General features: G+C 38.2%; 2 protein-coding genes across 11 annotated transcripts in view; one reads left to right on the forward strand and one right to left on the reverse strand.

Annotated features, from left to right (window-relative positions):
- The window catches only part of sgip1a (SH3GL interacting endocytic adaptor 1a), a 47,772-nt gene extending 41,740 nt beyond the window's left edge, over positions 1-6,032 (forward strand). For all 10 annotated transcript variants that reach the window (XM_044043866.1, XM_044043874.1, XM_044043869.1 and 7 more), the window contains 7 exons: positions 1,038-1,149; positions 1,827-1,982; positions 2,922-3,057; positions 3,144-3,346; positions 3,777-3,841; positions 4,872-5,036; positions 5,982-6,032. In XM_044043866.1, coding sequence (XP_043899801.1) covers positions 1,038-1,149; positions 1,827-1,982; positions 2,922-3,057; positions 3,144-3,346; positions 3,777-3,841; positions 4,872-5,036; positions 5,982-6,004 — 860 coding nt within the window. In that variant the 3' untranslated portion in view covers positions 6,005-6,032. The remainder of the gene's footprint in view (positions 1-1,037; positions 1,150-1,826; positions 1,983-2,921; positions 3,058-3,143; positions 3,347-3,776; positions 3,842-4,871; positions 5,037-5,981) is intronic.
- A 4,290-nt stretch (positions 6,033-10,322) lies between these two features.
- insl5a (insulin-like 5a) lies at positions 10,323-12,880 on the reverse strand. Its single transcript, XM_044044885.1, has 2 exons — positions 12,503-12,880; positions 10,323-10,811 (listed from the first exon to the last, which is right to left on the reverse strand). Exons 1-2 carry the CDS (start codon positions 12,672-12,674, stop codon positions 10,621-10,623), a joined length of 363 nt encoding a protein of 120 aa, XP_043900820.1. The 5' UTR covers positions 12,675-12,880; the 3' UTR covers positions 10,323-10,620.
- Between the last annotated feature and the right edge of the window lie 640 nt (positions 12,881-13,520).

The raw sequence follows: 13,520 nt of genomic DNA on the forward strand, positions 1-13,520 counted from the left end.
CCTTTGCACCAGGGTAGCGTGCACACACACTCTTCCGAGGCTCATTTGTGCAAGCTTCGCCCCTGCCCCTGTCCTGCCCCTTCTTTCCTTCTCTTCCTCTTCTTCGTTGCAGTTGCCCCTGTCACCCTAACCCACACCATCCTAACCCTTGGCTCAGCCTCCTCATTCATGGTCAACTGCATACTGTTGTCATACGCTGCCTCCTCTTCTTGAATTTGCTCATTCTCATTTCGTCTGAGCTGACTACCTCTCATTCCCTGAAAAATAATCTTTCTTCATATACTTTACTAATCTCTTTGTTGTGACTATTTTTCTTTTTGGACATGTGGATTTGTTGGTTTCCTCTTTGGGCTCTCTGAACGTCTTTGATCTTGCTTCAACAACATGTCTTGAATAAGCATGCATATCGTCTCAGTCTTTTTCCTGTGTCTGTCCTTTCTAATACATATTTGCTCATTCACGTAAAAACAGATCCCGGTGTCAGTCAGTCAGTCAGTCAGTCAGTCATTATCTACCACTGTGCTGTGCCAATCTCAGCTACATCGGGCGATAAGCGGGGTGCACCCTGGACAGTTCACCAGTCCATCGCAGGGCCACACACAGATAGAGACAAACCACCATTCACTCTCACACTCACTCCTATGGTGTCTTTACAGCTAAAAATTAATCAAATAAAGGGAGAGATTTTTGTGAATTCTTCAGTCCGAGCAGAGAGAAAAAGTATCTTCCACTCACATGACCTGCTGTTTTCATGCCATTTTATTAACACACCCATTGTTCACAAGATTTATTTTCATTTCATCACGACAGATTGCACGTCATGTTTTGTTCCTCATTTCATTCAAAAGTCGAGGTTCTTGAATAAGAAACTGAAACATGCAGAATATCTGCTATTACACTATTTATGTTGTTGTTTTGGGGATTTAACTGAAAAAAAACCCACAAAAGTTTAAATGAATGGGCATTATTTGAGTGTGTGTGTGTTTTTTTTCAGTATTCTTAAGTATACGTATGTGTGTGTGTGTGTGTGTGTGCAGGCTGCTCCAGAGGGCCCAGTCCTCTCACCATGGGGGCTCAGGACACTCTTCCAGTGGCCGCTGCATTCACAGAGACGGTCAATGCCTTCTTTAAAGGAGCCGACCCCAGCAAGTACGTTAATTAGATGCAATAGCCCACTACGAAACAAATAAGCAGCAGAAATGCATATAAACATAGATATAAAAACATGTTAAATATTCTTGTCTGTTTCACTGTATAAAGACATGTAGAACATTACATCTGCACAATCATACAGACTGATGAAGTATGATGATTGTATATTTAATGGAACTGGTACAAAACAAATTATTTTAAATGAAGATACACTGAGCTCATGGAATCAATCAAAGGCAGTTTGAGGCAGTTAGTCCACTTTCATGAAGCATGGAAAAGAAATGGTTATAATCAAATAAACACTTAAATCAATCATGACTTCTTTTTCCCCTTGTACAACGCGTCATTGGTTATAATGCAGTCGTTAACAAATACATGAATAGATGTATTTGCATCTATTTATAACTCCATTCGAGTGTGTAAAAACCAATAAAATAAGCAATAAAAAAGCAATAAAGTGGTACTGAATATAATGAATATGTCGTGTGTAAAACTAAATGAGAAGGTTGTGATTAAGGCACAGTAGAGACAGCCCTATGTAAAGCAGAATAAGAAGAAAAAAAATTAATTAGAGACAATCAACAAAACTATTTAGTGTTGTATTTTGTTCACCATCAAACTCACTCCTCCCGATTTTTAATCTCACTGTGCTCTTCTCCTCCTCTTGCTCTCAGGTGTGCAGTGAAGGTCGTAGGTGAGATGGTTTTGTCGTTTCCAGCGGGAATTACGCGACACTTCGCCAATAACCCGTCCCCCGCTGTGCTAACCTTCAGCATAACCAACTTCAGCCGACTGGAGCATGTGCTGCCTAACCCCCAGCTCCTCTGCTGGTAATGACACAGCAGTGAAATCACCACCTCACTCTTAGATCAAATATTGGGTCTCAGTGAAGACTCTTCTTTTTTGGGATTATACTTTAACACTGAAAGCACCCTCCTAACATACATAATTCAAGTCTGAAATCATCATGTCTAATAGTTTTCATGCTTTTTAATAGTTTTATAATGTAACTAAAACTCATTAAAACCAAATTACATATTTCATCCTGCAAGTTTAACTCATTCAATATGGGTATATAATGCTCAAACAGACCCCTTGTACAGTCCTGTAGAAGCTGTATATAGGCAAATATTTCCAAATGTCCAAGTTTTTCATGACTATTTCACAGTTTTTAACCTTTCAAAAATGTAAAACCGCGGACATGTGATTAATGTATTACCCATTATATTTCTGAAATTGTGTTAAGGGATGCAAAAAAAAAAACCATCATGTGATAAATGGGTCCTTATACGTGATGCCATATGAAAGAGTTAAGTGATGACTAACAAGGATTAGTAAAGAACAGTGAGATCATTTCAGACGCTGTGTTGAGTCACTATGAGACCATTGGAATCTTCACACCAACCTTGACCAATGGTGACATTTTGTTTTTTGTGCTTTTCTGAGTCATGATTGCATCTGTTGTAAAATACTAAAAAAAACTTAATTGGCTCATATTAAACCAATGACAAAAAACACCAGACGAAAAACTCCCTGTTAGTCATGTACTGTATGATTCTTTACTAATTAAATTTGATCAATATTTATGTCTCGCAAGACAAGAAGTTAATCCAAATTGAGCTTTTCCTGTGTGTCACATGACCTCCTGTGGCTTCTGATCAATGTCTGTCCAGTGTTACATGTACTCTTACTCTGAAATATCCTCCTTTACACTTCAGAAAATTGCCATGTTTTGAATTATTGTGCTTTTCTACACACTTGTTCACCAGCGACACCACCACAGAAGCCCAGGCTGATGTCAAGGATTTCTGGGTGAACATGCCAAACCTGATATCCCACTTAAAGAAGGTGGCAGAGCAGAAACCACAGGCAACATACTACAACGTGGACATGCTGAAGTATCAAGTAAATAAGTTGTAGGACTGAGTTAAAATTGTGTTCAACTCACCACACAGTAGATAAAACTATTATATCGTTCTGTCTGTGTGTAGGTATCGTCACAGGGCCTCCAGTCCTCTCCTCTGAGCCTGGCAGTGAGCTGGAGGTGTGAGCCCACCAGCACTGACCTGAGAATAGATTACAAATACAACGGAGAGGCCATGACGACGCCTATGGCCCTCAACAATGTTCAGTTCCTTGTTCCTATCAATGGCGGGGTTTCAAAACTACAGGCTGTCTTACCTCCTGCCGCATGGTACGGTCTATACATTTTCTACATCTGCTTTGATGTGATTAATAACTAATAAGCTAAACAGGCTGATGTGGTATGTAAAGCTGGATGTAAAACATGGTGTTTCTTTTTTTTCCATTGTCTTTGTGTTTTTCATTGTCTTTGTGTTGTCAGTCAAACTCCAACCTATTTAGCGTCATCTCGCTTCGCTTTTCTAGCACAATGTTGCAGTTGCTGCTGTTTATTTTGACATAAAATTAAATGACTTCCTGTGTGCAGCGCTAGAATGTCACGAGTTGAAACACCACTATACTGAGAAAGGCAGAGAGAGTCATGTGGAGCTCATAGATATAATCAGCCTTGTATGAAGTCATTTCACAATGGTTTGAAACGAAGTGAGAAACTTAATGATTGATTGGCAGGTATTTTCTCCTTTCTCTTTTTATCCTGACAGGAATGCAGAGCAGCAAAAAATCCTTTGGAAGATTCCTGATATCTCTCAGAAATCTGAAAATGGAGGTAAGTACATTATGATTACATCATAACATACGGTGAAGACATTCAAGTTGATAAAAAGCATGATGAGACTTATAGTTTTATTTAAAAAAAAATCAGACATGGAGTTGTACAGTGTGCACCTCCTTTAACCTCCGAACTTAACCATTAGTCTGAATACGCTAGTTTAGTTATAACAAGTTTATACTTTTATGTACATGAAATTAGCCACAGCTCTGTAAAGTATCACATAATGTTGTCACTGAAGTAAAAAGGTGTAGAAAAACAGGCAAAGGGAAGACCACTGATGTTAGTTAGAATGTTGAACATGACTCTTAAGATGAGAAAAAATTAATCAGTGCTTAGTTTTTCATGAAGACCTGAGCTGTGTTATAGACCCTATTAGAACCTGCACCAGGATCCATGCAGATGAGCACAGGAGAAGGATATTTCCATGTGGACAGTTAACTAATCCTGAATTACAACAATGCCCTCATCTGTTCAAAACTGGTATTACACTAACACGTCACCTTATTTGCCATTAGGTCACACAACAGTGCCAACCTGAAAACGGTTACCAGACTGAATTCAAATATGAAATTTAATTTCCAGACCTGTTTAAGTAAAAGGATGGTGAATAATATGATTTAGTTTTATCGCCAAACAACAGGTTCAAACAGGGTTAGTTTTACCTGACACCTGAACATCCTGAAAAGAGTCATATTCTCTCTCAATGGTATCTGTTTTGTTATTTTAAATCATTTTAATGTCCTTTTACAAAAAGTAACCCTTTGATTATGCCTAATGTTAAATCTCATTCTGTGCTTCTTTGAAATCTATGCCCAGCAAACATTTTCTTTCTCAGACTCAAAAGCCTCTTCCTGCTCTGAGAAGCTTAATATAGCAGCAGCTTCAGACATCTAGGGCTGCTATGTGCATTTATTCTTTCAGAGCCAATATGTCAATTGAAAATCTGTCCAAAATACTTTCCAAAGGTTTTCTCTATTTGACTTTTTAATGATACCCTGAGTCTCTCTTCATCGTCTTTCCTCAGGTGTGGGCTCGCTGTTGGCACGCTTCCAGCTAACAGAGGGTCCCAGTAAACCGGCTCCACTGGCCGTGCAGTTCACCAGTGAGGGCAGCACCCTGTCAGGCTGTGACATCGACCTGGCTGGGCCAGGATACCGCTTCTCTCTCGTCAAGAAGAGATTTGCTGCAGGTTAGTTGGCGATTTGACCAAAGATGTGATAAAATAAGCCATAAAACTTCCACTCTCATCATTGACATATTCAAGTTCTAACTTCACCCTGTACCCAACTATATCAGACATATACCCATGATTTAACACAAAAGCTTATTTGTTTTTTTTAATAATTAAGTATGAAAACCTTTAGCTTGTTGTGATCAAAATACCAATTTACAGTATGTTAAACGGAGTATTTGTCCAAATAAATGTGTGTATTATTCTCTATTATTTTACTCATTTGTTGGTCAGTGCATCTTATTTTGCTTTACATGTATTTGTTTATTAATTGTCATTACCTCTATTATGTAATTAAGTAGCCTTTACTAGCTGCTGTGTGTCTCAGAAGTTAACAAATGTTAACAAACTCATTACAAATATCCTCTATTTGCTTTGAATTCCTGTTGGTGATGTACCCATGTGTTATACTATGATGGAATATTAGGGCCAAACTGAAGGGGAAAAAAGTCATAATTTTACAAGGATAAAGTCGTAATTTTAAAACCAGCGTTATCCTTGCAGTCAAACCACTACCAGCCATTTCCTCCTCCACAAAAGAGGTGGTTTCCGCCAAGTCTGTGTGATTCTTTCTTATTTGTGAAGCCCAAATCAAAATGTAACTTTGTGAAATGCTCCACCTTTCTCATCTTGACGCAGGTGGTTGCGGCTGATCATCTGAGATTTTGCTTGAATAATAATTACTAATTTATTTTCATAATATCAGGACTTTATTCACATAATATTATGACTTTATTCTCATAATATTTAGACTTTGATCACATATTATTATGACTTTATTCTCGAAAGTTTGGCCCCAATACTCGCCATAGTGTACAGACACATATCATGCAGTATTTTTGTTCTTCTTTCTTCTTTCCTTTAAGTTGGACTGTAAATACAAACATTTCGTCTGTCTTTCAGGAAAGTATCTGGCCGACAACTAAACTACACTACTGATAGTAGCACTGTTGAGAAAAAAAACAAAACAATAGCAGTGAACTGAGATTGACACCAAGGACAGAGGACAGACCAACACTCTACATGAACCTTTTCTGAACCCACAAAACAGATCTGCAGCCCACCCAGCAGTATTGTATAACTTGCATATAGCATTGTGGAACTGTTTTAGGTCATGTAATTATTGTATTTGTATTCATTTCATACAATCTATATTGCTGCAGTGAGACACTTGGGTTCTTCCTCTAAAGTCTGTCCCTGTCTCCATCCTTCTCTGGTCAATGTGTGGTGGTGTTTTTTTAGTTTCACTGCAGCTGCCTGACTGAAGACGTGGACAGAGAGAGTTCCAGCCACATAGTAAACTCTTGATGGCATTTGCTGTGCCCAGTCCAGAGAATCCTAGCAGTAAAAATACCTGTGAGTAAAATCTTTTTTTGGTCAAACCTATCGCTCTGATATGCTGGAAACAGGCAGGTCGGGGACACAAAGTAGTAAGTTATTCACATTCATTCGCACATAAGATAATCACAGCTCGATGAATAATCACTCCACTCTGTTTGGTCCAGATGAGACATCTGACCTCAGCACAGACAGCAGCCATCTTGTGTGGATTACATGCATTTACTGATGCAGTTTGACACCTGTCGTAACAAAGACGTGGATGAAAGATGCTGTTTTACCCTCCACAGGATAAATAGATTTACATGCATCATATTACTGGTACTACAGGGTCACACATTTTTGGATCACTTCCTTTTTTATACATATATATATATATATATATATATATATGTATATATGTATATAAATATATACATATATGTATATGTATATATATATATATATATATATATACATACACATATATATAAATGCACTGATCAGTCAAACTGTTCTTTTATTTTATTTTTTCCTGAAATCTACACACACGGAGGAGAGGTTTTTAGGACGTTAGGCAGCTGCAATGATAAGTCAATGTACTTGTTTGCGAAACAAGAAAAATGTTTTGTTTTGTTTCCTGTCAGAACAAAAGAAATGTACAAAAGTGTCATTTTAAACAATAATATATATCTTAAAGGGCGTTTGGTGTTTTTCTCGTACTGTCAGATAGCCTTTCTGTTGTTCCCGGGACAGCAGTGTTAGACTCCAGATACATGACAGCATTCTATTTTTATTTATTGATGACGATGATTTGTTGTATAAAAACGTGATTCTGTATATGAAATAGAATTTGAATGGTATCACACAACTCGGAACCCTTAAAGGTATAAATATTGGAAATCTCTCTTCTTCTTCTTCTTCTTCTCCTTCTTCTTCTTTTGTTATCTGTGTAGTGGGGTAACCTATGTACAGTGTAAGGTATAATTTTTTGAATTTATTTCAGATATAATTTTTTAAACTCAAGTGCAACAGAAGATTTGAGCTATATATGGGTGTGGGGGTAATTTAAAGATAAATATCTTCCTGGATGCCGTGTTATGCTTTGTGAAAGCAGTGTTTATGTAGAGTTGGCTGTACCATGGGCAAGGTCATCACTGAAAGAATATTCTTTTTTATTATTATTGTTATTATTATTTCGTCCTTTCAAAGAATTAGATGTGAACATCAGCAGCACTCTTGTGTCTGCTGTTAAATAGGACGAAGCAGAAAATGGTCAGTGTTAGCTTAGCATGAAGACAGGAAGAAATGTTAAAATACTCCAAAAACTCATGACATTCCCGTCAGCCTCTGCTATATTTTACATTGGGACAACGGTGCTGTGTCGACGGCGTGCGAATGGGTGTGAAAGAGGAGTAAGAGGAAATACACCGCACATAGATGTGGCTGAATGTGTGAGTAAATGGTAAAACTGTAGTGTAAAGCATCTTTGAGTGGTCGGCAAGTCTTGAAAAGTGCTTTATAAATGCAAACCATTTAATGTATGTTAAGTATGCCACAGTTAATAACAATAACAAACATGCTGACATTAATATAGCATCCCTATACCAAGCACAGCCTCATAGAGTTGCTTGAAAGTAGAGTTAACTGTTGGACAAACTATATTCTAGTCTTTTTTGCAAAGCTAAACAAGCCGGTAACTGGCTCCAGCTTCACATTGACTGACGCCCTTCACGTCTAATTCTTGAAAGGAAAGCAAATAAACACGTTTCCCCCAAAAACGCGCAACTGAAATTAGTTTAAATCTTGAAAAAATATGTATGAAATTTGTTGACCATGGTGCCACAAGTGAGACAGGATTTTGTTACTGGGACCATCTTGTATTTTCTCCCCCTTTTTATTGTAATAAAACGAACCTCAGTTCATCTGTGAATTCATTCTCTCCCTCAGTTTAACAGAGTTTCACCCCCGTGGCACCTGATATCCCCGGTTATATCACGCGCATCTCCCCAATCATCCAACCCGCACTCTAACCCATGGCTTTATTTTGCATAATGGTAATGGTCTCTGTGAGATGACATGCGTTGAGTGAGGTTATGGCGTGAGATTAAGTCGATGAAAATGCTTCATTTGTTTTGTTTCCTTTTGTATTTTATGTCAGTCATCCCTCTGTTAAGGAGAATAAGCTGAATATTTTTTAAAGTGGATAAAAACAACAAAAAAATATTCTATTGTTTAATGTGAAAAAAAAACAACAACACTGTGCTGATGATGTGGAACTTCCTGAATGCTCTGACTCAACATGAAGAACAAAGTGTGTGTGGAGTGAAGCCGAACATTTCCGTACTGTATTCTATATTGGTATTTTTGCTAAATGCAACCAATCATAATTGTAAAAAATATAGTCTGGATTTAGGAAAATAAGACTAATATTCTCATATCAACAGTAATACTTTTGAGTGGACATCTGGCCCGTGCTGTTAAAGTTTAAATCCTTGTTCTTGGATCCAGGATTTAAATTTCTTTGCATGCAGACGTAGTACAAGAGATCTTTGTGGCTGCATTCTGTTTGTGTGAGGCGATAATGATTGGTGCCATTTAGCTCCTCGTAACTCGTTACTTTGGTAGCACTTTTAGGCGTCAACATGCCTGACAAAAAGTTGTTACCTTCTGTGTGAATCCCAAATCTGTCGGTGCAACAGTCACTACAGCATTATCTAGAGAGAGGTCTGCATCCTCCCATGATGCCTCTGTTTTTTAAATGACCACTACATCACAGCTTAGTGGTTCTTAAAGCTTGACCTGCAAAACAGAACAAAACTCAGTCTACTGGTTGCTAGATTGTTCCTTGTATTCTCTAATGAAACAAACAAACAAAAAAGAAACAGCATAGAAACCTTTCTGTTCCGGATCCTCATCTCCATGGGGAGTTTGTCCTGCAGTAAGTCATTATTGCATGCAGAGCATGCAGTAACATGTGGGGCATCTATGATGATAGATAGTACTGAAATGACATGTTGTGCTGAGTGTCAGTTAACCCGTGTTAATGTTGAGAGCAGAGCAGGGAGTGTGTTTTATGTGTGTTATAAGCCAGAATGCTTTTTTGGTTCTGTACCGTTAACCTCAAACACATGTGCAAGCTGTTTGTACAGTACATAACCACGCTAAGATCAACTGAGAAACTTAGTTTGCTTCTTTCCAAAACCAATAAAAGTTATAAATGGATGCTTTGTGTTCGCAGTGTTCTTCTTGTTATTATTTATGATTAAATAATACTGTATAACCAGGGTGCTGGTGCAGGTCTTGAAAGTCTTAAAAGGTGTGGAAATTTGTGTGAAAGTCTTGGAAAGAAATGTTTAGCTCATAGTAGAGTGCATATGAGCATTTTAAAATGTGTAATATGATAAGGAAAAGTAAATAAGTTGAGGATTTCAGTCACATAAGTCACTGAACTGGTGTCTGAGGCTTTGAAGTAAAACTCTCACTTTTTAAAATATTTTTGTGAGTTAAAACGATTAGATAAAGAGAATTTATGTTAAAGATGGGAAGAGAGATGCGAATGAAAGTATTGTGAGTTCTATATACTGTACATACATCCATCCACTTATTCATTCACTCGTTCATGCTTTTATAGTTCTGACTGTGCTCTTGGTGAAACATGTTTGTGTGAAATGTACACACCTTTGTATGTTTTTAAAAACGTTTTTGTCAGTAAAATACAATGGGTACTATCTTAGCACGTAAAAGTATAAAACTACATGAAGTCAAGATCTTGCGGAAAAAAGTTTTCTATTTTGAAAAAAAGTCTGGCATTTTTATTTGGGAACAAGCGTCCACTAATGATGTCACATCACTGGAGTTCATCTCTGTGCAAGAACATTTATTTGACAAAAAACAAACAAACAAAAAAACAAGATACAGCTTAATTTTAATATTCAGCTGAAGCAAATGTACTGAAGTGGTGGCCAGCACATTTGCTTCAGCTGAATATGTTGTTGCGTGGTTAACTGCTCTGCATTAAGTAATAAATCAAGATCCCCCAAAATATCAAAAGCAATAAAAAAAAACAAAAAACGAACACGAGGTTGTGGTTATAAGCATTACTGTAGATACAATTTAGTGACCATTTTGTTTTTCAAAACACCAAAGTTGTGATTCAGGATTGAAAGGCAGGCGGGAGAAAACCAGTCATTTTGGAGAATGAGAGAAGAAGAAGAATTCCTCCTCAGCAGAGGAAGGTGAGGTCACTCTTCCGGCAGCCCACCTGGCAGCACACGGTGGTCAGTATGTTATTAATGTCTCGTCTGGTCAGCTCAGATCCTGAGTTGTTGCTGCTGCTGCTGCTGCTGCTGCTGCTGCTCACTCCACTGCTGCTGCTGAGGTTCTCCAAACTGCTGTGTTCCCCTGCTGGCAAAGCTAGAAAAACAAAAACACAAGCATTAACATAAACATGAAAGAAAAGCAGCCTCTCACACACACACAGAGTTCCTCTGCACGTCTTGCTTTGACTTTGTGGAAGAGGTAGGCCTCTAATACGAAGTAATTCTATCACCATAATAATATTAATTATGACTGTACGTATAGTTTTTCTTACCTCCACAATGGACGGACAAGTGTTTTCAGATGTCCACTCTTTTAGTCATTTATGTCCATGTTGTCATTAATAAGGAAATTCTTAATGACCGTGCTGCTCAATGCGGCGCAATTTGTCTTCTCCAGTGTCACTTTACTCTTTCTAATCAGCACGGCTGATTGGCTAACTGGGTTTTGTTTGCGTGTGGCAGTCGCAGGAGTCTGCCCCTGGGAAAAGACTGCTGCAGCGTTTAATCTTGATATGTGGCCTCTGGCATAATCAGCCCATGACAGCAGCGGACGATGTGTGGTCCGTGTGCCGGTGCACCTGTCTGTCTGCACACCCACTACAGCCCTGAGGGTCATGGAACATGTCAAAGTAAAGTCACTGTGTTGTGGTTAAATAGAGAGGTGTGTAAATAAAAGGGGGAAAGAGGAAACACTGAGGCTATGGCAGGGAAATGTCAGCCCTCTTGATTCTCAGAGCTGCTTATTTTTGTTTCTGAGTCTGATGGAGTGAAATTAATAGAAAAGGCTTTGGTACAGGTTTATAATAGTTATTTTCAGTTTGACTCTTTTCTGTTTATAGAATGAATTAGTTTTAATTTGTTTTTAGAATAGGTTTGCTAGTTTTTATTTTTGTAAATGCTTAGTTTTTGCCAGGTCAAAAAAGTGATAATAATATAAGTATTGTGTCTCAAATAAAACCTTTCAAAATTGCTTGCAGAGAAAAAATGAACACACTTCATATGAACCCCCCAAAAGGATTATGGATGAAATTAATTTAGAAAAACGAAAACTAAGCACATTTTCACTACAATTTTAGTTTGTTTTATAAACACACAATTCAGTTTTAGTTAGTTATCGTTTCAGTTACCAAAATGTTTTTATTTTTCAATGTTAGTTTTCGTTATATAATAACCTTGCTTTGGTATTATGAAGAATAGGGTGAGATTTTATAGAGGTCAATCATAACCCACTATCACATCTTCACTATTCTGCATTTTAAATTATTTATTTTTTTTAAAACCTCTTTCGACTGTTGATCCGTTTTATTTCATCTTAACTTTTGTGTGTTTGATTTATCGTCTTATTCCATATGTAAAAGTGACCTTGAGTGTTAGAAAGGCACTTAATAAAAATAATAAAAAATAATAAAATGTATTATTATTGTGTTATTATGAAAGACATTTTAACAGACTTTTTTTAGACACTGCAACAGGTCACACATCGGTGTGTGTTTTGCACATATGACTACAAAACTTGTATATTCAACTGGGACCATTCATAGTTATCAGAATCCACTCAGACAGATGTTTAGTTGAATATATTCAAATATAGTTAAATAACCTAAAACATTTACTTTACCTCTTCAAAACCAGAGAAAATATGATAAATCGCTAAAACATGGTACACAGATGTGGATACAGGACTTTAAATCTACTTAGAAACAGAAATCAAGTTCTATGTTACTCTACATTATTCTATTTGTGTATACACACACGTAAAAAAAAGCACAGAAGCAGTAGTCTCACCCTCCATGTCTGACTCTGTGAAGAATCTCCTCCAGCGAGAGCCTCCACACGTGTAGACCACAGCCCTCAGGAACTCTCGGCCGCACAGCTTCACTGCCTTCACCTCTGCTCTCACCTGCTGCACACTCACCACTGCACACAAGAGCAAAGGCAAAAACACCAGCGCCCGCATATTTGATACCTGAGCGTCTCTCTCTGTTGCTCTGTTCTGTTTTTGTTCTCTGTAAACAAGCTCTGTTCTGAGTTTCTGTCTCTCCGTTATCTTCACGTCTGTCTTTCACTTTTCTGTCTATTATGGTCTGTTAGAGTCTGCAGCACGGTGGACCAGTAATTGATTCAGTCCCTGCATCTCTCCTGTGTTATATAGCTTCCACCTTTCAAGACATCAATACTGAATATCTCTCCACCCTCAGCCCATCCCAGTCTCTCTCTCTCTCTCTCTCTCTCTCTCTCTCTCTCTCACACACACACACTTACAGATCGCCCACTCAGTCAAGTCATTTTCTGTTTCCGCTCATCTCCACCATCACCATTTTTGGCTCTTTAAGAGTGACTGAAGTCCCATCAGACCTTTACGACCCTCAGCCCACGATGACATTAGGAGGGTCGGCCTCCTCTGCCTCTCTGATGATGTGATTTAGGCCTGTGATTGCACTGGCCGCTCCCTGCGCCACATGGCTAATGAAGTGATGCAAAGTGATTCCCCCTGCCGTCGGACAGATGTTTGGTGTGTTTACAACTCTTTGATGGCCTGGTTGTCTTTGGCTTTACGGTGGTTTCAGGCCATATGAGAGTTAAAGAGTCAATGTTGACAGTCCCTAATGCGGGTCATTATGAAGCTGCTGATGGTGCGACGGGACATTTCTGTTCAATCATTAACGGTGGAGATCCCTTTTTAGGAGATCTATGAAATTATACTTTGTTTAGGCGGGAAATGGATGTCTCTGTGGCAGCAGAAGACAAAGAACAGTGTTTTTGACCAAACCTGGCTGTTTTCCCTGCTATCAGACCCCTGAAC

Source organism: Solea senegalensis, linkage group LG14 (assembly GCF_019176455.1).
Source record: "Solea senegalensis isolate Sse05_10M linkage group LG14, IFAPA_SoseM_1, whole genome shotgun sequence".
Classification (NCBI taxonomy): Eukaryota; Metazoa; Chordata; class Actinopteri; order Pleuronectiformes; family Soleidae; genus Solea; species Solea senegalensis.